This window comes from Chaetodon trifascialis, chromosome 16 (assembly GCF_039877785.1).
Source record: "Chaetodon trifascialis isolate fChaTrf1 chromosome 16, fChaTrf1.hap1, whole genome shotgun sequence".
Classification (NCBI taxonomy): domain Eukaryota; kingdom Metazoa; phylum Chordata; class Actinopteri; order Chaetodontiformes; family Chaetodontidae; genus Chaetodon; species Chaetodon trifascialis.
In genome coordinates this window covers 12,099,097-12,124,824 of record NC_092071.1, presented here as the reverse complement: position 1 = coordinate 12,124,824, position 25,728 = coordinate 12,099,097, and the positions used below count along the sequence as shown (strand labels likewise).

General features: G+C 43.9%; 1 protein-coding gene across 2 annotated transcripts; it reads right to left on the bottom strand.

Moving 5' to 3' along the window:
- On the bottom strand, positions 1 to 25,521 carry synj1 (synaptojanin 1). 2 transcript variants are annotated; one of them, XM_070982241.1, is made up of 33 exons: positions 25,452 to 25,521; positions 24,389 to 24,544; positions 24,166 to 24,252; positions 23,504 to 23,771; positions 23,017 to 23,242; positions 20,536 to 20,619; positions 20,120 to 20,197; positions 17,813 to 17,874; positions 15,738 to 15,834; positions 15,026 to 15,201; positions 14,864 to 14,945; positions 14,607 to 14,759; positions 13,598 to 13,763; positions 13,209 to 13,232; positions 11,928 to 12,119; positions 11,736 to 11,820; positions 11,288 to 11,428; positions 11,003 to 11,195; positions 10,748 to 10,906; positions 10,483 to 10,639; positions 10,141 to 10,267; positions 9,808 to 10,020; positions 9,638 to 9,716; positions 9,252 to 9,417; positions 8,969 to 9,148; positions 8,249 to 8,377; positions 8,020 to 8,058; positions 7,216 to 7,263; positions 6,474 to 6,515; positions 5,535 to 5,587; positions 5,250 to 5,439; positions 4,819 to 5,144; positions 1 to 3,594 (listed from the first exon to the last, which is right to left on the bottom strand). In XM_070982241.1, exons 2-33 carry the CDS (start codon positions 24,510 to 24,512, stop codon positions 2,587 to 2,589), a joined length of 5,154 nt encoding a protein of 1,717 aa, XP_070838342.1. In that variant the 5' UTR covers positions 24,513 to 24,544; positions 25,452 to 25,521; the 3' UTR covers positions 1 to 2,586. The 2 variants fall into 2 exon arrangements, with proteins under 2 accessions (XP_070838342.1, XP_070838343.1); XM_070982242.1 differs by lacking the exons at positions 7,216 to 7,263; positions 20,120 to 20,197 and adding an exon at positions 4,522 to 4,545 and having other exon boundaries at positions 13,598 to 13,754.
- Between the last annotated feature and the right edge of the window lie 207 nt (positions 25,522 to 25,728).

The following is a 25,728-nucleotide window of genomic DNA, read 5'->3' as shown; positions in this document are numbered from 1 at the left end:
TTCAGGTAAACTTACATTTATTTTTGCATACATACAACATAAACTGCTTCATACATAAATGTGCAATCAGCTGTGCACTTAAAATATGGAACATTGGATATTAACATGAATCGCAGCTTCATGTTTTCTCTTTAGTACATACAGAATATGTTCAACAACACAGACTCTTATTTACTATGGATTATAGCCATAAAAAGGGACACCAACCTCACAAAAGGAGCAATTTGTTTCCTATAAAATCTCATGTGAACATGACATGACACAAAGCGCTGGCTAGTCACCTACTTTTAATGCAGATACAGTATCTACTGCACACATTTGGATAACACAATAAATGCATTTCAGAGATGACGACATGTAAGCAAAGGCAACCTGATACACTTGCTTACATAGATAGCTACTGCTTTCAGTGCAGTGAATGGAGATTACTTTTTACGTATTTTACACAGTGTTTAAACAAAGCGCAGAAGCGTTAGTTAGCTGGTACGTCCTTGGCTCAGATGTTTTATCCTCCGTGGACCATGAGAAGGCTTTTACGACATTTCAGCCAGGTAGATAATGTCTGAAGGCTTTGGGGGAAACAACATCTGAGCAGACTGATACAGCTGCCGTGTCGTGTTAGGGAGGATTGTACTCTCACTGATCCTTTTGCAAAACTATTGCCTGTCATTGTCAACACTGGCGCCGACCTATACAACTCAACAGAAGTGAAAGAGTGAAGTAGGTAGTACAGGGGAAAAATACTGACACATCACCTCTGACAACACTACACGCACCTCATGAATGACATCTGCGAGGCTCAGTAACAATTACTGTCGACCAGAGGAAACAGAGAGTTTAGATATCACCGGTGGATCTGCAAAGGCTGAGAGGAGTTTGACACCCAACACTCAAATCACACTACCATCTGGAATGTGGGCCACACCGCGCCTGGGAAGGACACGACTGGAAAGAATCATCTGGTGATGCATTTGGGTCCGAGCAGCGTTGCTACCGGGCAATTCTCACTCAGGTGGTGGGGGGAAAAAAGTCCAACAGCGCTGCCACTCCACATCCCTTTGCAGGCTGGAGGGCGGGAATACAGTTAAAGCCATGAGCACATGAATGCAGTGATTCTTAGTTCGTAGTTCTGTGAGCAAATACACTGTGTGAAGACTTACTATGGAAAAAACTCTGGTAATCCACTCTTAACGCACTCACATCCACACACAAACACCACGACGGACAATATGCACCTCAAACACAACACATTACTTCTCACCACAGTAGCAACACTAGATTATTTAGAGTAAATGTTCCTCGAAATTAAATTTATAAAAAAAAAAGTGCCCTCTTATTATGACGCATTGCATGTCCCTGCCGCCGTGTCCACAGACCCAAATCGCATCGTCTTCATACTAACGGAAGTATAAGCAGGCATATGCCACATTCTCTGTATTTACAATAGTATGACTAAATGCTTTGGATAAAAATCAAGAAGGATCAAAATACTACAGAGGTGAAAAGGTCAAAAAGCCCTCTCATCTGCTCAATCCGCTGGCTCTCGTCTGTCACTCTGCCATCAACAAGAATACAACCAAGACGGCACGCACAGCATTTCAGTGCATATCAGTTACATTGTGCAAACCACTGATACGTTCATCACAAACACACATTAAGCGAGTAGTTCCCATACGGAAAACATACATTTATACATAATCACTATGTATAGGCTTTGATATAGAGCTACAAAGAGCTTTTTAGCTAAGCGTACCAGCCCATAGACAAAGAATGATGACTGAGCAGAGAGAAACCAAAATATCTTCCTATCAAGTGGATGAGATGTTACAGAGCATCAGTCCCGCGGCAGTGAACGCTCTGACTGTTACGCTGACTCGTGCTGTTCTTGTTCACACTGTGGCGTCGGCAAGGAGGCCATGACAAAACCCAGTGCAACATAAAGTACATTCGTGATTACAGGAAGGGCACAGTACGAAAAACAACCTTGCTGCGAGTCAAAGCAATTCTGAGGGCAAATGGAAAACCTGCAGTGCATAGCCTTCTACGATATGTAAACTGATGAAACAGAGAAAACAGATTACACTCTACTCTGAGAAACACCATTCTGATGTTACAGATCAGTCAAAATGGTGGATATGAGCCACACAGCGGCAGCCAGTGGAACAAATGCGAACGTAACACTGATTCCGTTGAAAGCTCGCAGGCGAGTGCGGGGCACTGCACGGCCACACAGACGTGTCTTGATATTGCACAGGTGGTTACACACATGACTTGTGCGTATAGGTGTATTTTATATAATTCTATACTGTAGACACAGGCACGTGTTTGCTGCCATAAATAAAAATAAACATCCGAAGGATGCATATTAAAATAAATGTTAATATCAGGGAACGAGCAGACATCTCTGTGGTAACTCATTCTCAACTCATGTTTCTGCTTGAGTTATATATCCTGTCCTGTGATTCAGAAGGGGATTGGTCTATACTTCTTAAATACTGTCTCTTTTGTACAATACACACACACATATACACATTTATGATAGATCTATACATATCTGGATATGCCCTTTACGTATCAAGAGTGATCCTATCTTTCTGTCGACTCCCTGGGGAAGAAGCAGTCGTCACTGGGTCCCTCTGGGAGCTTTGGGTTACTGGTTACTGTTCTAGTTGGAATGGGGGGAGGGAGCGTTGGGAATACCGAAGGGGCCGAGGACAACCAGTCAGGCTCTGAGTCAAACACGGAGCGGGAAGGCAGTGTCTGAGTTTGGGACACTAAGGAGCTGGAAGGGAAGATGGGTACCTGTGGTGTTTTGGTCGAAGGTGGGAAATCGTCATCGAACGTCACCCACTGCTGGGTCCCTGCCGGGGTAGGCGGCTGACGACGAGGAGCAAGGGCAGGTGGAATGGAAGAGGGCGCTGCCAGAGGCAAGGCGGGGGCAGGAGACGGGTCAGGGGCGAAGGGGAGCAGAGGAGCAGGTGCACGATTGAGAGTGGATGGTGGTCCAAACAGGGACATGGTCCTTTGGAGCTGGGAGGTGGGTGCAGCGGCAGGGGCCGCTGTTGGTGCAGAGGTGGGGATGAGTGGCTGCGTGAGAGCAGACATGGTCCTGTGAAGGTTTAGCGCCGGGGCCGGACGCTGGATGCTGAAGTCTGGGGTGAGCGAGCGGTGCTGCTGCGCCAGAGGGCCTGTGAAGGGATTGGTGCTGCTGGGTCGGGCAGGAAGGGGGTCAGTCGGGAACGGCCCAGGGGAGGCCCGCAGCGTCTCCTGCGAGCGGCTACGAGACGGGACTGGAGGAGGCGGGAGCAGACAGGAGGCGACCGGTGACGGGGTGGAGAGTGAGGAAGAGGACGACGACTCAAGAGCCTGCAGGTCTGACAGAGCGGAGGACTGGAGGGAGAAGGATGAAGGGAGAGTGCTGGAGGACGACTTAGGCGCAGGGATGGAGGGGGGCGTACGCAAAGACGAGCCTCTGGTCAGGGACTGGGTGGTGTGCCAGGGGGTTGAGGAAGAGGAGAAAAGGTCAGATGTGAGTGTGTCGAGGGGGTCAGGCTTCCATTGTGCTTCTCTCTGGATTCCGTTCAGTCCATTAGTCTAAGGAGGAACAAAACAAAGAAAATGCCATTCAGCTGTGTGAAAATATGAGCCGTGAGCTAATTATCACTGGATGGTTTTACGAACAAATCGAGCAGAAGTTGTTTTGTTGTTTTGTTTTGTTTTGTTTTTGTTTTTTTAAGAACAAAGTTTAAAGATACCCTTTGGAGCATTCTCATAAACACACAGTTACACATTTCCAATTAGTGTTTCTTACTTAAACCCAGTGTGTCTCAACAAATCTACTCCTACGAATGATCGCCTAACCCTACTGCATTGTCTACATACATGTTTACGCCAATGATCAGTTGCCGTTTTCCCGTTAACATTGCTATATTTCTTGGTGAATCAAAACACTAATCCAGAATGCCACAAGGCAGTCAAATACTCCACAGGGTACCTTTAATCAGGCCAACTGAAAACATTTACAAACATGTACAGTATTATGTTTAAGTTACTACACTGACGACTGATGTATGCATCACACTTGACATACTGTACAATCACCAACTCTAATACAAATAAATGGAAAAAAAAAACAAAACGTCAAATTATGAGGTCATTGCATATGTGCTCGCTCTAAGGACCCGAACCACAGTGAACACATACGAAAGGACAAGTGAGGGGCAAATGGCCAACAACAAACATCACATGTTCATCTGTAGTTTTTCTGTCATTTATGGCTTGATGTGTTGACCGACAAAAAGAAAACAAATAATACTTCATTTTGTGAGCCTAGCACAAAACAATGCATGGCCTTGCAGTGGACTAAAGGTTAAAACAACTGAGGAGAGGATGTAGAAGGAAGGAATATCAATTATGAAATGAGACAGGAGGAGGTTACTGGGTATGAGAGGTAAAAACATCAGAAAAGAGGACTGTTGTGCTATGGAGGATGAGACAAAGAGGTGTTTTAATATCAGGTACCTGTCACCCTGAGGGCTTCTCCAGCTTGTGAGAGAGAGACAAATGTGTCAGAGGGACAAAAGCAGGAAGAATGACACAGACAACTAAGCTCATCTGATGGGAGAGACTGTCACTGTCAGTCTCCTTCAATAGTCTTCATAATTTAGCAGAAATGAGCAGAATTTGAACAAGAATGTGATTTAACAGCAGCAACAGCAAGCAGAAACGTCTCGGTGTACTCGATATATAATTATGTTTGTATTCTTTGCTCAGTTGCTGACATTCCAATAATCCTATGAAAAAGAAGCTGGCACCAACCTGTGCAGCTGGGGCTGGGGTCTCAGACTTGGCAGCATCAGGTGGCAGAGCGTGAGAGGAGCGGGAGCGTGGTGGGGGTTTAGGAGAGGCTAGACCCTGTGGAGGCCCAGCAGGGGCGGCAGCTGCAGCAGCGGGAGGGGGCCCTCTAGGAGCTGTAGCCTGCTGCGGCTGGAGTGGAGCTGGAAGTGTGGGCTGCATCGGTGGTGGGAGGTGGGGCTGAGCCGGAGGGGCAGCAGGTTGAGGCTGCATGGGTGGCTGCATGGGTGATGGAACCTGGGGTCTCACTGCAGGGGGCTCTGTAGGAGGCGGGCCTGATGGAGGAGGACCTGAGGGAGGGTACAGCATTAAGGCTTAAATTCATCCATCACATTATTAACATTCTGGTGTCAATGATTCAGTACGTTGCCCTCTGTGACAACCCATTTCCTTACCCAGAGACAGGTCGGTCGGTTTGGCCAGGCCACTGGGCACAGGTCTTGGGGCTCCGGGGTGGGTGTCTGGGATGGGCCGAGGGGCCCCGGGATGCACCTCTGGGATGGGTCTAGGTGCCCCAGGGTGAGAGGGAGGTGGTGGGCGTGACTGAGGGGGCATACTGATTACCCCAGCTCGAGGAGGGATATTCTGGATGACACAGAATAAATGGAATAGGAAGAAACAAAAATTAGTAAAAGAATAGTCAAAATGCTTTTGTTATAGATAATGAGTTGTAAACTCACCGGTCTGGGAGCACCTCCAGGTCCAGGAGCTCCCACCGCTGCCTGGCCTCGACCTGAAAGAGTTGCGGCAGACAAACCAGCTACATCAGCAGCAAAATACTTCATACTATTTTATCACATGTGCTGTGCTTTGTCCCCTATGGAGCGTTTACAAAGATAGGAAGTTCAACGCTTACAAGTATTTCACTAAATCACACACGACTGCACTGCAAACCCACCCTAACCTGTGACAGACCAAATTCCCCATGGCTGGCTTCATTATTACCGATGACTCAGTCATTCCTGAGCTGCAGGAGGTCTGGAGGAGAGGCAGGCCTTGTTCTGTGAGCCAACTGCTTACCACACAGCTTGCAAGCGCACACCTTCACTATTCTAATGCTGAACCCCTCTCAGAGCCTGCGCACACGTTCCCACGCGACTTAGATGTCTGCTCCTGCGTAATTCTTCACTGTACAGTCACCAAACGTAAGTCAACCCTGCTAACCACACACCCCCTTACTGTGACAGAGGCATTCTGCCACACACACACACACACACACACACACACACACACACACACACACACACACACACACACACACACACACACACACACACACACACACACACACACACACACACACACACACACACACACACACACACCATACAAATGGGTTGGGTGAAGACAAGCCAAGTCACTGATAGGCTAGCAACCAAACCTTATCCTCCACCCTGGGACAGGCTTAATTTGTGTCAGGGCATAAACACATAACACAGGATTATAGTAGACAGACAGGGATAATCTCAGCCCCATAGCACTACCCAGCAAGTACAAGGAAACTCCACACAAAGATGGGCTTCATGGGAAAAACAAGCCCACATAACTGAGTATCAATCCTCTGTCTTCATCGGTACATTAACGATAAGCGAGGCTACGTCATGCTTTGCGGCACTCACCTGCAGCAGCATCTGGCCGAGGAAGAGCGGGGCTTTTTGGTCCTTTGCAGCACAAAGGAAACCAAACCACATTGCGGTTACACACAGCGTGTTCACATGGAGCAGGTGTTCCCAATGACAACACTTTACAAGAAGCACTAGGAATAGCGTGTGGTGGTAATAATGCTGCAGAGCAGTGAAGCCTGGCGTGCTGTGAGTCTGATTATCTACCTGCCTGAGGAGGACTTTCCCACTTATAATACTGGATTAGTGTTGCTGAGCTGACTGTAAGACATTTTAAATGTTGACCAAAGAGATTTTCCTTTAACTCATCTCCCCACTTATGAAAAGACTATAATCACCAAATCAATACTTGTTTCATCCATAATGAAAGAGTGCACACTTGTATGCATTCCTATGTGGAACCATGAGTCAGGTGACCTCTGCAATGTATGTAACCTCTTTCTTCCTGATTATAATGCGATTGACTGATTAAAGTAGCATATCTTTCCTCTTGCACAAGTTGTGATATTCACTTTCAGTCCCCAATATAAATGTTTACAATAAACAACTGCATTCATTTTACAACAGTCTACCAAGCACATTTCTCCCCCACACACACACATACAGGACTAGGATGGCCCACAATGATGCAGAATTTGTCAACAGTGACCCATCAATGTCAGAAAAGCATCAATGACATTGATGACTGGGTGTGAGACTACAGGGATCAGATGATACTAAAAGACACATCGCCAGTTACCTTCACTGCCTCTCCTACCAAGCAGTGGGCTGGGGCACTTGCCACAGTCTTAAAGTCAAATGGGGGGAAATGGGGAAAAACATAAAAAATACATTAAAATAAAAGATTTTAGCTGCAGTGCTGGTGGCACAGTATGAAAAAAATACATTATGGTCTACCAGCAACTCCCACATTAACTAAATTCAAATAATGGCTACAACACTACTCACATATATATCACAATGGAGGGATAGTTGTAAATATTACTGTAAAATCACCTATTAGGTGGACCTATGTGGTCGTTCACCAACTCTCCACTTAACATGACTCAGCAACTGCACGGCCTATTTCCATTTCTAAACCCAAGGACAGCCCAGAGGTGCGTACATCCAGTCAGGAGTCGGGTGTATGAGAGGGTTCATGTTATGTTGATGATTCAGTGAATAAACACACTATGTCCAGTGACAATGCCACCGTTTAAAGCCTGTTGGGCTGAGCAGACCTCAGTGAGGTGAATCAAATTTGTGAGCAGGCTGTTCAAAGTCAAAAGGATGAGCCAAGACTCAACAAAGCGTGGTCTGAAATACTGTAGTAAAACTGTCACAAGTCATACATGAAGCCTGAAGGTCAGGTTTTACATGCACAGGAGCACCTCTGTGACGAGCTATGTGTTTCACTGGATTATCGATGATGGCATCTTATTGAATCAGCACTAATGCAATTTGCTTCTCTGTGCGTAGCATCAGATGGAAAACTGCAGCCGCTATTTTAAATGCTTCAGCAATGTAAGCACACAGACACACAGTTCCACTGCAATCACTTTACCTCCAGAGTCCTTTCTAACTGGCAGAGGGCTCATGCCTCCTTCAGGAATGAGGCGAAGCAGTGGGATAAAGGTGAAAACGTTAACAACTGCCTAAAGTACCTCATGCCATACCATTCTGAAAAATTAAGCATCCAAACTTCTAATGTAGGATTGTATTTAGCAGCTCTGATTAAGGTTGCAGGCGATATTTCTGTGATTCAAATGTAAGAATTAAGGATGAAACTTTACCTGAAGGTGGTGGTGGGCGCTGAGGTGGTGCCGGTCTGGCCGGGGGGGCCTGGGGACGAGGGGGAGGTGGACGTTTGGGCTCCATGCTTTGAGATGTAGGGGCACCAGGCTGGAAGTCAACAGGAGGCCCTGGAAGGAAAAAAATAAACAAGGTGAAAAGGGAGTGGTTAAGGTGAGGAATTACATTTGACAATATGCAGTTTCCAAAGAAATGTCACTGCCCAATTTATGCACTTTGTGAGATCTTGCACAGTCACCCAATACAGGAGATACTTCTGTACTGTAAATTTTAATTTCTAGAAAAGAGCAGGGCTAAATGCCTTAGGTGTCTCTGGCCAAACACATGTCAAGCCATTTGCCGTCCTACAATTAGTTATTAGTGCACTGCTGTGATTCAGTGTTTCAGACCAAAGACGAGATGAGGCAAACACTGCACACATTTTAATACTGCACCGTAAAACACATTTCAAACAGAAACAAGTAGTTTACTGTAAGACACACCACAAGCTTTCTAACACTAAACAGAGATGAATTCATCACACGTTACATTTTACCTGGAAATTCTCTCCTCAGTGCTGAAGGACTTAAATCTGGTTCCATGCATTACAAACAGAACAAAGTGACAGTTTACATTCCAGCAGACAGAGACTGGAGCCTGAGCAGATGATTGGACTGTGCTTTTAGCAACCTGAATCCAGGTGAGCATAGTGCTGCATTTACCTTGTGATGGTCGGGAGGGTTGTCCACGGCTGGGCCTGCTGGGGGCTGAAGGCTCCCCGTGGGTGGGGGAGGGACAGGGACTACTGCGGGGGGAGGGGAGAGGCGAGGATCCGGGGCCAGAGCCTGCTCCAGGCTGCAGGTGCTGGGGAAGGATCTCCTCCACCTCATCATCCACATCACCTGGTACAGAAGACAGGTGGAAATGAAAAACATGAATATTAAAAATCATTCATAACATTCACATTTTTAATGGTGAGGATCGGGCCTGCTCGTCACTCCTCACCTTCCATATCGTAATCATCGTCCCCCATGTCTGTGTCCTCAGCGAGCAGGGTGGAGCTGGCCGAGGTGGGGATGCTCCCACAGATCCTCTCCACGCTCATCTCCTCCTCCAGACTCTTGATCCAGCCTGGACTCTTCAGACGGATGTCAATCACCTTTCCAAGGACCTACAATGCAACCAAGAGACACAGACAGGAGAGAAGCAGCCATTGGAAAAATGACTTGCGTGTTTTTGAGACACATCTTCAAAGCACAGGGGTGATTAAAATGATGTGACTTTGAGTTAAAAACACTAAAGATGGATACACACTTCATATTATTAGTGCTATGACTTATGGGAGCATTTTTATAGCTTGTAAATTATACATATAATCAGCGATGACTCACAGTGGAAGCGCTGAGAGACAGAGCAGCAAGAGCAGAGTAACCTTCCAGAAAAGTCACCCACATCTTCTCCTCAACAAACCTGCATAAACAAGGACATTGTCAATGCAGTCTCACCGTCTGGAGGTGATACACGTCTGTCTGTGTGTCTGTGTTCAGGAAGTCAGGCTCACCTGATGAGGATGACCTCTCCAAACTGAACAAACTTGTCCAGCAGCTCATCTATGAGTGCATCGTCAAAGTAGTCTTCAGGGCCGGAGGAGCAGAGCGACACCAGGATGGTGCCGTCCGGAGGCCCCTGCAGGGCAATGACGTCTTTGTAGACCTGGTGCCGAGCCTCGGGGTCGACCTCCAGGATGTCCACATCTATTATTGACACGACAGGCCTGGAAACAGGCAGGAGACATTGACGACTGTGATGTCAGCATTGTTATATTTCAGGGTCTACGCGATCAGTTGGTTCCACTATAAAACACAACACAGATGTGGCATGAGATGCTGCTTACCTGTGGTCTGAGGTCTTAAGCTCAGCCCTGCCATAGTACTTCAGAGTCCCAGAGCTCCAGGGGTGATCTGGATCATCTTCATTCTCCGTAGATGTGCAAGATGCCCCTACTACATTCATCTCCTCAGCTGCAAAACATGCACAAATGCATACATCAATAAAAGCACACAAAGAGATGAAGGATCCTTATGATTTATTCTGTCACATGTAAATAGAAAACAAATGAAGGCAGGCAGGTGAGGTGGACATATAAGCATAGTGTTGTAATGTTGTCTTCAGGCTAGAGGTCTGAGATAGAGGTGAGAGATGATCTAGACTTATCCTCAGCGGCTCTGCGTCTTACCTGTTTTGTCAAAGTTCCACTTCCTCCTCTTCCAAAGAATGCGGTCAGTCCAGGCTGGTGTGCGGCACTTTTCACTTGTGTCATAATCCTCTGAGAAAAGGTCATACTTGTAGGTGGGGGCGAAATCTAACTTTCCCTCAATAAAACCTCGGAAAACCTGTTGAAGATATGTCTGCATTAGCATAGGCTAGAAAAGGAAGAGGGAGAGGAAGAGGAAGTGAAAGTCACTGGTGATGCAAACATGCACGTGTGCTTTAGGTCATACCAAACCAGCATTCTTCTGGTCCAGCAACTGGTCCCCAGCCGTCAAGGCATCCAAGTTCTGCTGTTTGATCAGCTCTTTTACTTCCTCGTTGGGCAGGCTGATTCGATAGTTAAAGTCTCCGCACCAGAAAACGTAGTCGTGCGAGTACAGCAGACGACCCTGGCGAGGACAAGATGGATGCAGTTATGTTGTTGGAACAAAAAAAAACCAAACAAAAGTATTTTAAAATTCACTTGTTAATGTCTCGGTTCTTACCATGGGGAAGGTGAGTCTGCGTGTGATCTCGTTGTAGTCATCGTTCCTCTCTTTGACCTGTGATTGGCCAGCAGCGAAGTGGGAGCAGACGAAGCAGATGCTGGTGGTGTGGAACAGCAGACGGATGGCCACGCCTCCTTTATTGCCTGTAGCCCCGCCCATTCCAGTTTTTACAGTATCAACAGCAACATCCCTGGAAAACATATTGAATGGCAATCTGTGACCATACCAGTAATTTTCAGTATAATTAGATAAGCGTCTAATGAGAATGTGTACAGCTCATACCTGATGAAGGGTGCGTGCTGTGGGCGGATGAAAACAAACAGACACACTCCCACCAGCTGCTCAGAAGCGAGCAGCACATACTTGTGGTCCCGTGATATGTTTTTTTGTAGCTCAGCTGCCCAAAGTTTCTGGTTTGTAGTGCTGAGATGACAACAGAAAGATGTGTCATGGTACAGAAAAAGAAACAGAAAAGACTCAGATTCAGCCAAGAACATAAAGTGAGTCAGAGGGAATGTTAACATTTCATAGTGTTGAATGTTACAAAATACTCATACAGAAAATAAAAAAAAGCCTTGTTGAATCAGGCTAAAGCTGTCCAGCTCCTGATCTTAACAATCTTATGATCTCAAATTCAGGATCTGAAACATTTCACGGCCACCTGTGAATTCAACTTTCCTGTCGATGACAAAGGCGGGTCAGTTTTCAAGCAGGAACCTTGCACACGTACCTGGCACTGACAATGTTGCCAGCATTCAGTTCAACCATTTCCTCAAAACCAATGGCAAAGATATCTATTGGGTTGGCTTTGCTGTCTGTGAAGACAAAATTACAAAAAATAGGCATAAATAAGAGCAGCCCTCTGAAACATAATTTCAGAGACATTTACCAGCACAGTGCATATAAATACACACAGACGTACCCTGGAACTCAGGATGCCCCGCCTTCTTCGGAGCATCCAACAGCCAGTCGTTGAGTGTCTGGTTGCGGAAAGCAATGCTGCGAAACTGTTTACCCCCGTTGACATTCCAGGTGCCGACACACACCCGGATCTTCTTGGGCTTTGTGTATTTCTGGTAGTTTTGACACATTCCCAGCAATACTCTTGGAGAGGCTGTAGAAGGAGGAGAGTGGGATTAGTGTGTTAAGCAAGTATGTGTGTGTGTGTATGTGTGTGTGTGTGTGTGTCTGCTGGAAGGGTGGCGTACAGGGAAACAAAACACAAATGGGGAAAATGCTGATCAAAACAACAAATACATGGGAGAACACCCAAATAAAACAGAGGAAGACTGACAATGTTCTTAAACAGGGGTGGGGAACCTCCAGCGCCTGGGACGTATATGGCCAGCGAGACGAGGCAACTCAGAAATACAGAAACTTCTCTCAACTGCAATTTGTTTTTTCAAAGATAAAAGAAAATAACACAAAATAATAAGCTAACACATCTTTCTCAGTGGGCTTTCTGGAGTGTTGCACTTTCCAATTAAAATGGACGAGTTAGTTTGCGGGAACAAGCTCGCAGCGGTGCAAAAGGTCAATCTCGAGCAACGTTACAGCTTGAAACATGCTAAACCAGATAAGCTGCAAGGACAAATGCCCTTGAATAAAGTTACCGCTGTTCTGTTGCGTTTGGGTCCAACAATCAGCTTTCACTAGACTGGATTGTGACTGTGACAGAGACAGAGTGTTATGCAGGCATGTTTCGTGATGAGCGAGTAGCATCATCATCTCTACCATCTGGCCAAAGAGAAGCAGTTCTAGCCACCGCACAGGTTAGTGTGATACAGGAGTTCAATAATTTAGTGTCACCCTTGAAGGATGCTATAAAAATCGAAATGGCCTGTGATAGGAAAAAGGTCCTTCACCCCTGTTCTAAAACATGGGACAAGGGAGAAAGGATTCAAACAAGACTTGTGCTGAAATGCAGATAAGATTCAAATGATCAACATTGGTAACGGTTGATTTCTGTCTGTAAATTTCCACTCAAAGTGATGTTAAATTTCATTACAAAATTCAGCATCCTCTTTCTTTTTTCACAACTATTGCAAAAGCTGGATGACATGCAACAGACAGGGTTAAACCACTACCAACATTGGATTATCAATGAATGAAAAATAATGAGTAGCAAACAGAAATGATAGGACAACTATATGACGGGATAAAAAGGATCCATCCGCTGGGGGCAGTCTGTCAGTTACTATACCTGATTGTAAGACGGGCTCAGTGACTAAGATTTTGCGCAAGAGCAGGGGAGGAAGAGAAGGGAGAGAAGGGCGGGTTAACCAGTGCTTCAACAGATAATGCTAGCAGAGCAGTTGGTCGGCATTAATCTCAGTGGCACAGAGAGCTGACACATGGAGATTACACTTCCCACTTGAGCAGACAAACCCTTGTACTGTGTTGAGTAGCTTAGAGATATGGGTCAAAATACTCAAACAATCCCCCCCCCAGGTAGAGCAGAAAGGAAATTATGTTAATGTTACAAGAGAAGCTGCAAAAATGTAATATGGAGCAAAGACTTGTATTTTTACACTATTCATGAGCTCATTTTAGGCCAGATCTGCATAATATTACCACACTGTAAAGAATTACCGTAAAGACTGGAAGTGGTGAGCAAGGCCCGAGCTTTGTCAGCCAAATCACTGTTGAGCGTGGAGCCCAACCTCAGGATGTCTATCGCCTCTTGCTTGGAACTGTCAAAGAAGTTGTTCTGGATGGTCCTGGTCACAGAACGAGCTCCATCTTTCAGCTTCCCCGCCTACAGACAGACACATAAACACACACTAAATTGAAAAAGGATTTGATAAAACAACCTTTATTATTAGCTACACTCTCACTTTGAACAGAGTCTGCACTTCCCACTCCAACCATTGAAGAGAAGAAAAGGAGGAACACATCAGAGATCCAGGACGTATAGATTTTTGAACTGAAGGATCAAACCTGCTTCACAAGGTGCAAACTGAACAGGAGGTCAGATGTTGCCATGTAATTTAGGCAACAATTTGGAAGTGATACTGTGCTAAGAAAATAATCACTCAACAATGGAGGGCAATGGATGCTTTCCTTTGTTTTCTTTATAATAAAATTTCTGTAGATCAGAGATCTCCACGGATCTTTCGAGAGTTGCCAGGCCAAGACAGTTTGCATCACCAAGACACCTCAAGGGGAATAAAATCAAGTTTTATTTAAAAGAATAAAGAGGTCCCACGTATTCCATCCTCATCATCATTTAACCCACAGACACTGAAATCATTAATGCACCAGAAATAGACCCACAGCTCAAAAACAACATCGACTGGCTTGTTCACTTACCACACATGTAGTGAGTTCCAGAGGACAGCAGAGAGAGACAGCACACGAGAGTTAAGAAAACAGAAGCACGCAGTTCTACACGCAGAGAGGATCAACTGTGCATGCAGACTTCTGTCACCGCAGGCATGATGCCAAACTAGCCGTTATTGTTTTTTAATGCGCCAACTGTGCTTAATAAAATAAGACAAAAATAACCTGCTGAGCATTACGTTTTTTGCCTCAATGATTTAATTGTGATTCACTGTGAACTTGTATATTTGTGTGGATCTAATGTGCCCATATGGTGTACCTTGGCCTTGCCATCCAGGGCACCGGTGCCGGCGTAGATCTTACTGACGGAGTCTCCGTTGGCAGACCACATGGTCCTAAAAACCTCCTGGAACCTGGCCACCAGCTGGGGTTTCTCTGTCAGACTCATTTCCTCCAGCTGCTTTGGCAGCATCTGGTGTGGTGAGGCACAAGGGGTTAGACTAAAAGCACCATCATTAAAAAAAACAACAACAATAGACTTGTTCTTGTTGTTTTATAGGAAAGCAAGACTTGTACCTCAAGGGCAAAAAATGCCTGGACACTGTTGGTTCGATCCAAACAGTCCAGACAGTTGGTCCTAATAGTCCCACCCTGAGTCCTAAAGAACACACGCTATAATGTTAAGAGGCAATAACCAAAATGACATTTACTTTATTCATGTCTGTACTGATTTCTCACCTTACGATGCCCATCTCTCCGGAGTAGTAGAAGAACCCACACTCCTCGATGAACTTGCTGAGGTACGGTTTGAGGACACTGTGGAGTTTGTCTGTCTTGCCTCCCTTCACATTTTGATGGTAGTCAAAGTTCACCATTTTCACTGCTGCTGCATGCTCTGATGCCTTCAGGTGACTCTGCGAGGGACACAGAGAGGAAGAGGACTTATTCCTCAAAATGTAAACTGAATGCAAACCTGATGCACATGCAAGGTGAGCTGCCTGTGCCTACAATGCTACATTAGTTTGTGTTCATTAATTCACAAGCAGGTTATGCTTTAGGGAGTAGGGCTGAGTTAATACTTGCCAATACTATTGACTTTGCTCCCTCATTAATAGGGAAGATGTAACTCAAGTTTTGCCAAATATTCGCAGCTTAGCTAAGGGACTACATAAAGGTTTTGTACATTTCACTTTGCGAATAAAACGACCCACATTAGATGTCAGCAGGACCTCACAGTTCCATCATATATAGCCAGGTACAACAGCACCACAAAGTAGGATATGAAAGAATTCCTGTGTGGGTTTACAAAGAGGATAAAGGCAGCAACTGTTTTGACACACATACTGTTTGTTGCCAGTGTGTTCTGGACTATATCTGTTTTGTTAGGAGCATCAGATAAATGTAATACAGAGCATGCCAGTGTTGAGGGACAGAGGAGGGTTCCACTCACCTGAAACGCTTTGCTGAGCATGTGTTCCCCTTCCTTACTCCCAAGCAGGTTGATGATCACCTGTTTACCATACAACCTCCGCAGTGCAGTGAAGTGTCTGGGCAACACATATACATTCACATAGTCAGCATTGTTAAAGTCTAAAATGACATCACAGACTAACTGTGCACCAATACCAACATTTACCATGACATATTAAAGCCTTCACTCTTGTTACCAGTGTTTCAGTTTGATAGATCTCTCAGCTTGTCAATCAGCAGCACAGCAATCTCAATACCTGCTGGGCCCACATCTCAAGACACAATACAGTTTTTATCACCCAGGACTATAAACCCACTGGCAGGCCTGTTTCATGTTCTTCTAAAACGTTACTTGTGCAACATGTGTGGTAAAGGGATGGAAGTGACTTTGAATAGGGCATGACACATCAACAATGACAAGCAAATGTGGATTCAAGATTTACTTTTAGACTCAACAGTGGAACACGAATGTGCAATGACTTTAGAGGCATTTCAATGCACATTTCTACAGCTGTGACACATGCACCTAAATAGCTGAGGGAATACATCATGTTAACTATGTTTCTTAGGTGGTTATGAGTTCTGCAATGTTGCACAGACTGGAGGGACAAAGGACGGGACAGTGCCTCAAATTAGTTTAATATATTGTGGATATCTCAAGCGGCGAGAAAAGCTGACTTAGACTACACTCTGCTCCCGTGGCCTTGTTTCTAAAAAGATGTTATTGTTGGCTTTGCGTTATCGAGGGAATATCAACAGAGATAAAATCATCACTGCAGAAAACTAACCAGATATTACAAAGGAAGAGTTTTATGTCCTGATGTGGGAAGATTTTGAGGAAGAATAGCTTCCAACAACTTAGCGTGAAAAAAATTACAAAACACAAATGGTGTACCATCTGATATGCTTGTCTTGACATGTTACTAGATACAAGATAGTAATAAGCAGAGGGGAACGTGACATGAAGACTGAACTCAGCCCTGCTGAGTCCATCCTCTAAATTCCAAGATGTCTAGAAATTAAAGAACGACAGGTGGTCTTATAGCTGCCCTGAGACCAATCTTTCCTTTAGAAGGCCTGGGTTTCATCCCAGTGACAATCCATCTGATGTGAGTGCCTTCAAGTAAACTACCAACTCAAAAAGGTGCTGCTCTGTTGCTGAACATACATTTATAATGTGCCTGTAGACATGGAGAGCAGAGGACAACTTTGTCCTTCAAGCAGCACAATCATCATTTTTTAAATGAATCTGTCCTCAAATTTAACGTTTAAGGTTAAGCTAGAATGATTAGGAGAAATTCTTCACAGACTTCATGTTTATGATGCCAGAAGATGTGAGTATATATAAATATATTTTGTGGTATCAGGCTGCTTCGTGAGCGTGTACTCTTCAAATTATGCTGTAGTACTTGCAAACATTGAGCTATTTTCTCTAAAGAAACAAGTGGATGTTTCCTATGAGGCTCATATTTGTTACTGCCCACCTGGCCTCCACAGTCTACTTATTACCAGTTAAGACAAGATGAGTAACCAAACAATGCAGCATAGCTATTTTTACTATGCTATTGATGAGTACAATTTGGGAGGATACAACTACTGAGACGACACAGAATAGTGTCTGGAAGAATATAAAGTGAAGAATTTCAATACTTTGTATTGCTTGGTGTTGAGCTATAAAAAGCTTTGATGCACACAAGCACAAACTTAATTAAACAAACTGTAAAATAAATTCACTGCCAAAAGAGATGTGCAAAAAGGCAAAGACATACTTTTGAGAAGAAACTGTCTGCAAGTATAAAATACAGGTTATTACGGTCGACAGCTAATCAAGGGCTACTAATGTGTCCTTTCTGTTCCCAGCAATAAACTGTCCTCTGAGGACACGCCTCAATTAACATCTTCTCCTTCAAGAATCTGGAGAGCTTTTCTCTGTTGTGGGTAGCAACTGGAGGAGACATTACGGTGTCTCCTCTGCTCCTCAGGGGACTGGTAATCTGTTGGAGGCCAGATAACGCAGCTGAAAACTGCTACACAAACAGGGAACATTTAAATTACCTTTCGAATGCTGGAGCGTTTGCCTCAAATCCCCTCGAGAGTTTGACACGATGAGAGCCAACCTGCAGAGCAGAGACAGCGAGAAAAGACAAAAAAGACACAAGTCACAGTGTCCCTTCTTTACTCAAAATCGAATCCTTTAAAAGGAAAGTTGGGCGAACACACACACGTTGCAGAGGGCCAGAAAACCTGGTGGTGAAGAATGAAGTTGGGATAGGAATTTTGGGTAAAAATGAACAGTGGAAACAAGACCTTCAGAGTGACAAATAAAAGACCGGTACAGGACATTAGCAACACAGGGGCAGCATAGGGAGATTTGCTCATAGAGAGACAAAGACACTGAGCAGCAGAGAAACCATGTCAGCTGTCATCTCTCAGACACCTCTATTTGGCAATTTTTTCTTTTGCCTCTCTGCTTGCTTTTGGTCTCACAAAGTCTCTTTTGTATCACAATACAATGTCATGTAATGACAATGTAATCACAGGAAATACCACAGAGCCTCCAGAGGAGTAAAGACAGTCATGACCACACCTTGGCAGGCTTAAAAAGGACCCTTGCACAGTGGCTGTTTCTCAGAAATCCACTCACTCTGCACTGCAGGTCCAGACTTGTTCCCTTGTTGCTCCCTACACATCTGTGTCTTTGCACAAACATTCCCTACTTTTACGTATTAATCTTCGCTTGCTTTTTAAATCTCCTCTTTCCCGTGTCTAACAGCTTCTCATTGACCGAACAGAATAAAATTAAATGTCATCATCTCCTGCGTCATTCAGTTTCGGCCTCCTCTTCCTTCTACTGGTCACTCCATTCACATCACAAGCAACATACATGCATTCTGGGTCTTAACCACTCAATCACTATTAGCACTGCATTGTCTCTGGATTCATTATTGAGTGCACTTTGACTCTCACTGTGTCTTTATAGTTTCTACCTTTCTATTCCACCACCTGCTAATGTTTTCCCCTGCTTTATTTTTGACTGTTTGAATACAAATATTTTGCTAGGTCAGTGTTTGGCAGGGCCAGACATTTTGCTCCATGCTGCTGCCATTTTGTCACTCCTTCCTCTCTCTATTGTTGTGCAGGTCTATGGTATGCATATTTAATAACTTCCTGAGATGGCATCTAAAAAGGATTCGGGTTACAGGTGAACACCTCAGACCAAAACCTGTTCACATTTTACTCCAACTAAACAGATAACATCATGAGAGCCATTGGTCAACTCACCCTTTTAACTCACTTTTGACAGCTCTATTTTGCTAAAAGCATTTACTGTCCGAAATATATTTCAAAGTTACATATTTTTATGCCACTTGCTAGGTTTATATTTTACTAAAGAAACTGTTAGTTCTAGGGTGGGTTCATGTATTTGCCCAACACAACTAAAAACTTATTAACTAAGATTTTGGGATCAACCAGGACTCTAATTAATTGATGAAGAGGGGGCAGCCTGACAACTTTACCAATTTACATCTTTCCCTGTAGGCTTTTATGATACTACATGACAAGTATAACTGAGCCAGCTATTTCTAATGTCAACTAACTGTAAAAAGACCAATAACTCCTCTTCTGGAGGAAAAAAAATGAAACTATCCATCCTGCTCAGGGAGTGAATTAGAGAGTATGGAGAGGAGAAAATAAGCCTACAAAGCCACAATCGGTAAAAAGGGGGGCTAAGAGCTAAAACAGTGCTTTAAAAGCAGGAGGTCTACAGTTCTGTCTGAAAACAAGCCCGAGCCCACTAACCTCTGTTTAGACCAAACCATAGATATCGTGGACTGAATAGGTGACAAATATGGTCTTGGTCGCTCCTGATTTAGATGTAACTGCTCATTTTTCCATATTATCAATTAACACCTATCCAGTTGTTGGGGGAACATTAGCAGACGAGGTGACAGAGAATTGGCTTGGGGATGTTTTCAGAACAGGCTCTCACCTGACCAAAGAAGTCTGGGAGCTGAGGAAAACAGAAAAATGCCCTTTACCATCCACTATATCTACCATTAACCTCCCCCACGTCTGATTTAATCCACTGGTCTGTGCAATGTCATGACAAGGGCAGGAGAATCCCACTGATGTTGTTTATGGTGTACAGTTAATGGGTGACCCTAGTTCCTGCTTTAAATCTTAAAAATAGCATTCCTTGACAGGTACTGTGTTTGGGACCTGGATAAAAATTCACAATGGGATTGCCTCAGTCTTAACCCCTGCCCGTTGGCAGTGCACAGAGGAACCCCCCCCCCCCCCCCATCTGCAGTATGAAAGCACCAGCACCAGCAAGAGCACAAAAAAAAGGAAAAGTTATACCAGGTGGGGGTTCTCATCCAGCTGTTTAGGGTGCCGATTCTCATTCAGTTGCAACAAAACACCCTTAATGGACTTTTTCTGAACACAGCATGGATAAAATGTGTTAAGACTAGAATAAAGACATCCAGTATGATTACCAGGAGAATTTTCATCCCCCTTACACTGTGTTAACAGACACAAATACCAACAATTTATTTTAATGAAAGTTTTTTTTCTTGTTTTGCAAGAGCTCCATATAAGCGTCATTAGAGTTTGGTCTTTGCTTACACTGTCCATTTTGCAGCATTTACAAAATGGTCAAGGACTTCTACATAAACATAAGGGCTGTTATATGACTTTAATAGAAATTTGGCATAATATATGAAAACATTCATGATTCAAGGCTGGCTTTATAGGACAGACTTAGTTTCCATTACCTGGATTCCTGGCTGTTCCCAGAAAAGAGGAATGGACCCACGGATCTGGATGAAGGATGAGACTTTGTCATCCAGGAAAATAACCTGTTCAAAAGAGAGGAAAGTTTAGTTAAATTCATTTGCAATGTGGGAAAACGTGCATGTAGTTGTAAAAAACGCTACTATAAACATATTTAAATAAAAGAAATTACAAAAAACAATTCCCATATGACTGTATAACACAGAGAGGGAAACGAGTTCACAGGACCAGCACGTGCAAAGGAGAAATCAGACTATCAGGCAATGTGTCATATGTACAGGGGCTACATTTTCTGTGCTGTGCTGATGGCATATTTTTGAGGCCAAAATCATCAATCAGCATGACTAAAAGCTGTCAACACAGAACAACAATATATTCCAACACAAACACCCTGCAACTAGCTACTAATGCTCAATTTCTATTCAGACACTGAATGACCTTTTGGTAATGTCTGAGGCAGCAAATATTGATGTGGTTGTACTGCACTGCACTGTGTTGTAATCGCAGCAGTTCTCTCTCTGTCCAACCTACAGCTTCATGTTTGTTTCCTAAAACAGGAACTATCCACAATGGAGAGCTGTAACCCTTCATATTCAAATATACATGTGTTGTCTTACAATTTGCTGACTCAGCAATGAAAGCGAAGTACTGACTGGACTGATGTCTCATTGTGGAACTTAAAAATACTGCAAAGGCTTCAGACTGAAACTTGACCAATAAATCAGTGTGCAGATGTATCACTGTCATCATCCTGCTGGTTTTCCTAGTTTTTCTAGAAGTTTTAATGTTAACTATGCATCTATAACTATCAGAATTAAACAATTTCTTACTACACTGACAGCACAAAATGCTGGACCAATACTCTTTCACTATAAGGCTGCACCAGGTTTGCTCCTGAACAGTCAATATATAATCAGAGTTCAAATAGACTGTATTAACCAACGTCATGTAACTTTATAGCCAAATGTGCGTAACATACATGTTTGGACTATTCTGCCTATTATTTATTAATAGTCTGCAGACTAACAGACTAACATCCTGAAACTTCACACTGCACTGAGGCACCATGCAAGGATGCCCACTCTTTATCTCTATTCACCATTTTCACTGAACAGCTAGCATAGTATATCATTACAACAAACCATCAAGCTTGTAGAACAGCGCTCCAAAATTTCCAGCTACTTTATCGACTAGACTGAATCAAGTATCCTCTCTCTCTGCACAAATAGCTGGCATGAAACAGCCCAAACACCACCTTTCCCACTGCACACTGGTAATGTTATATTAAGTCATCAATATTTCCCCCAAGATGCCAGAGTAATTTAATCTGAACCTGATCTCATTACTCAACAGTAAATGATTAACTTTTATGTTGGAAAACCCCCGCTACCAACATCCTCCATTGACAGGGTGGCAACAATCAAAATCCAAACAGCACACCCAAGATAAGTGACCTGTTTTCAATTATTCCTATCCACCCACTAGTACCTGGTCTTAATCTTAATATTCAGTTATTTCCAAATTCTACTGGAAAAATAATTCACCTAGGAAAAAAATAGAAACCACACAAAAACCATGGAGGCCCAGATGTTTATATGGACCCATCCCAGTCAGGCAACACCTGGAAAGACCTAAAACAAACCTTGTGCAATACTTTCGAAATTACAAACACCATTCTTCAGCCAATGAATCAAATATCACCCTTGTTTCAAAAACCTGGACAATAGCAACAATTCTGACACGAGTGCCAATTCCACAAAATTGCTAACTGCACACTTTCACCCCTTTTCACCCCCATCTGCAATAACTCAGATTTTATACTGAAGGAGTCTCCTCTTTCCCTCCTCTTGGAATGAAAAAGGCGTAACACAGCTTAGGCACATCTTTAAAGAATAACATCCTGGCTTCATTTTCCAACTCTGTCCAGAATTTTGGCATTAGAGAAGAAACACATTTCTGCAATTTGCAAGTCAAATCTTTCATTCAGACAGAGTTCAACACAAAAGAGCAATTTTGAAAACAAAACAAAACAAAACAAAAAAAAACTCCTGCTGAAGATATACAAACTGATATCCAAATCTGACACAACCACCAGGAACCTGGCAACAAGCTCTATCCATTCCACCAATCCCAATGCTGACTTCTGGACCCAAATCTGCACAAATGTTTTCTCAATCACTAGGAACACTAACACATAGCTCATACAGTACAAGGTAATCCACAGAGTGCACCTAACTGGGAAAAACGCCCCTGACAGCTATTCCAACACTGCCTGGTACTGTACTCCCATGCCATGTGTAGCTATGTTCTTTGATTTTACGAAACTGCACCTGACAACAGTTCTGCCATGCAGAGAGAATGTAGAAACAGATGCAAACTGATTTCTGATGACCAGCCTTTCATTATAACAACTCTCAAACAAGCAGACAGATTCAGAAAAAACTGTCAAAGATCTGAGTCACCTGTTCAGTCTCCACAAAGTTGGCCACCTGACCATCGTCATTTGTTCCTCGGACGTTGAATCGCGTGCCGGCTCGCTCTGAGCTGAGGCGAGAGAAGATGCAGGCCTTGGCCTGTTTGTGCCCTGCATAGATGGTCCTGATCTCCACGCCGCCACACATCAGCCTCAACAACCAGTCGTCACAGTTTACTCCGTAGTGTTTCAGGTGCAGGTGCAGAGATTGGTTCCTATTGATTTATGACATCAAGACAGACACGACAGTAAACACAGAAACAAATTCAGTGTGAGCAGTGAATTTTCACACCTTAGCTGCAAATCACACAACCGCCCCCCCCAACGATATCACAAACTCAGAAGAAACTATTCCACCACACAGACTGTGCAGAGTGCAGAACATGCACTTCCTTCATAACTACTAATTTGGAGATTTTTATAGCCAAACACCTGCCTACTAGTATCTTGGAATAGTAATGATTTCAGACTCTTACCAAAAGAAACGGTTATCTGTAGTGTCTTCTAGGGTCCTGCGATGTGCATTGAGGCTCAAGTCCATGCTGACTCCAGTGGAAGACCAGGCAAAGTAGAAGTGTCCTGAGTTCAGAACCTTTCGCACCTCACCGATCCGGTCCTCATCTCCTGGATCATTCTTCAGCGATATAAAATCTGTCTGCGTAACCCTGAAAACCTCCGAATCCTGCACCTTCCCTACAGAGCTGCATCCTGTCACAACCACCAGACTGTGCAGCATGGTGTCACCTGCAGAAGCAATGTGGCATATGGCAAAAAAGAAAGGACATGAGTATGAACGCATTATATGTGGTGGATTGTAAAGAAAAAGAGAGGCAGTATGTCAACAGACATAAAGCACTGCATTGGCACTAATCTTTTATAGGAAATCACCAGCCTGTCAAATCTCAGCCATCGGTAAGACTGAGCTTTAATCTTTTACGCTGGTTTTCCTTGTTGTGATAACAAGAGCATTCAAGGTCATGTAGAGGACAGGAGAAAGCAGCTTACAAGTAAGAAGCAACAGGACTACAAAGCAGAGGGCCCTCACAGACACAAAACCCTGGAGGTCAGAATCTGGACTGGACCCAGGAAATTTCTGCAACTAGAAGCAATAAACAGAGAAGACCATTCTGTAGCTTACCCAGGTTTAGGCGGAGGACACCCAGGATCCCATAAGCATCAACAATCTTGACGTATGTGTTTTTAATGGCCTCCTTCTCTGCTGCCGCTAGACAACAAAAGCAACACAATGTCAATATGTCTCTTATGGCTGTTTCCCCCTTGCAGCATCCTTATTTGGGGCAATAGTTTAAAGACTATTTACATAATGTCCCACTACAGTGCAATCAATCAAGATGTCTTACACAGAACAGCAACCGCCCCTGATTCAAACATGAGGCATTCTTCCCTGGTCCTAGTTTCCACTATGACACTGTAGGGGGGTGGGTCCAGCTTGTGGTAGATGCGATATCCCTTGCTGAAGGCCATTGTAGATCAAAGATGAAAAAACCTGTTATGACCTGAAATCCAGAAAGAATGAAGATCAGGTAAGAGACATTTCCAATCAGACACAACATCTGTTAATTTGGAGGCTGCAAGAGAGACTGGTGCTCTGTTTGTTATTGATGGAGAGGTGACGTTATATTTTGCATATACCTCACATTATGACTGAATGTTAGAAAAACTCAATGTAGCTAATTGTACAGCGCTCTGGCTGCAGGTGGTACAATATTTAGGTTTAACTTCTTCCTGCTCCTTAAAGAAATTGTCATATTAGTAGGTAATAACGTTACTCATTGCGTGATTCAGACTGACGAAAAAACTTTCATTGCGAAATCAGCAGCCTAATGCACTATACGGACATAGATGGAGGCCCACATATGACAAACTAATCTTATTTTGAGCTCAATATCGCAGGTAGCAGGAAATTATAGGTAGCTGGAGCACTGTGAGCGATAACGTTAGGCCGAGGGACTGTAATATCATCCATCCTGACACGGCCAGTCACGACTTTATGTAGTGCAACTGCAGCAGGCGAAGCTAACGCTAACGTTTAACCGCCAGCTAGCTTTGTTGCTAGATTTAGTGCAATGGGAAACCAAATAACGACGAGAAAACGAGAGTAATAAAAGGATGAAGCGAAAAATTAAAGGTTGCTGTCTTTCACCTGCCCAACGCTAGCTGGTATCCTTAGCTGAGTTAGCTAAATTAATCACAGAGATAGCTATGATCCGCTAGCTGACGATATGTTGATGGTGGAACTACCTGCAGTCGGGAATGACAAGCTGACATTAACTAAAACAGAAATTCGAGCGACTCGGACATGGAAAACATGTAAACCTGAGAAAACATGGGAATTTCAGCTTATCTTACAATTGTAGGTTCGGTTTAAATTACATAGTGGAAGGACTATGGATTTCGCCTTACCGCCTCCCCCGCCGGGTTGTAACTCCACTGTCACAACAAAATCCTTCCCGGTGTGTTGGCAAAATGGTACATTCCAACTCAAAGCACGCCCACCTGGCGTTACCATAATGTGAAATGGTAGCTCGCGCTTAGGTAGGAACGAAACGGAAGCATTTAGTGTATGTAAAGAAAATATTTTGTTAGTTAATTCCGAAGCGTGTCCCTCAGAGGTGTTTCAAATACACGTTCAATATGCAATGAAAGTCGGTTAAAGAAAGTCACAAACTGTTCTCATCCG

What these genes read in the sequence shown, in the direction of transcription:
- synj1 (XM_070982241.1), bottom strand. Translation starts at nt 24,512, where the DNA reads ATGGCCTTCAGCAAGGGATATCGCATCTACCACAAGCTGGACCCACCC. An exon ending in CAGCACGCACCCTTCATCAG is followed by an intron (nt 11,196 to 11,287) that starts GTATGAGCTGTA and finishes TATGTTTTCCAG; the next exon opens with GGATGTTGCTGTTGATACTG. An exon ending in CCCCAGCCCCAGCTGCACAG is followed by an intron (nt 3,595 to 4,818) that starts GTTGGTGCCAGC and finishes GTTCCTCCTTAG; the next exon opens with ACTAATGGACTGAACGGAAT.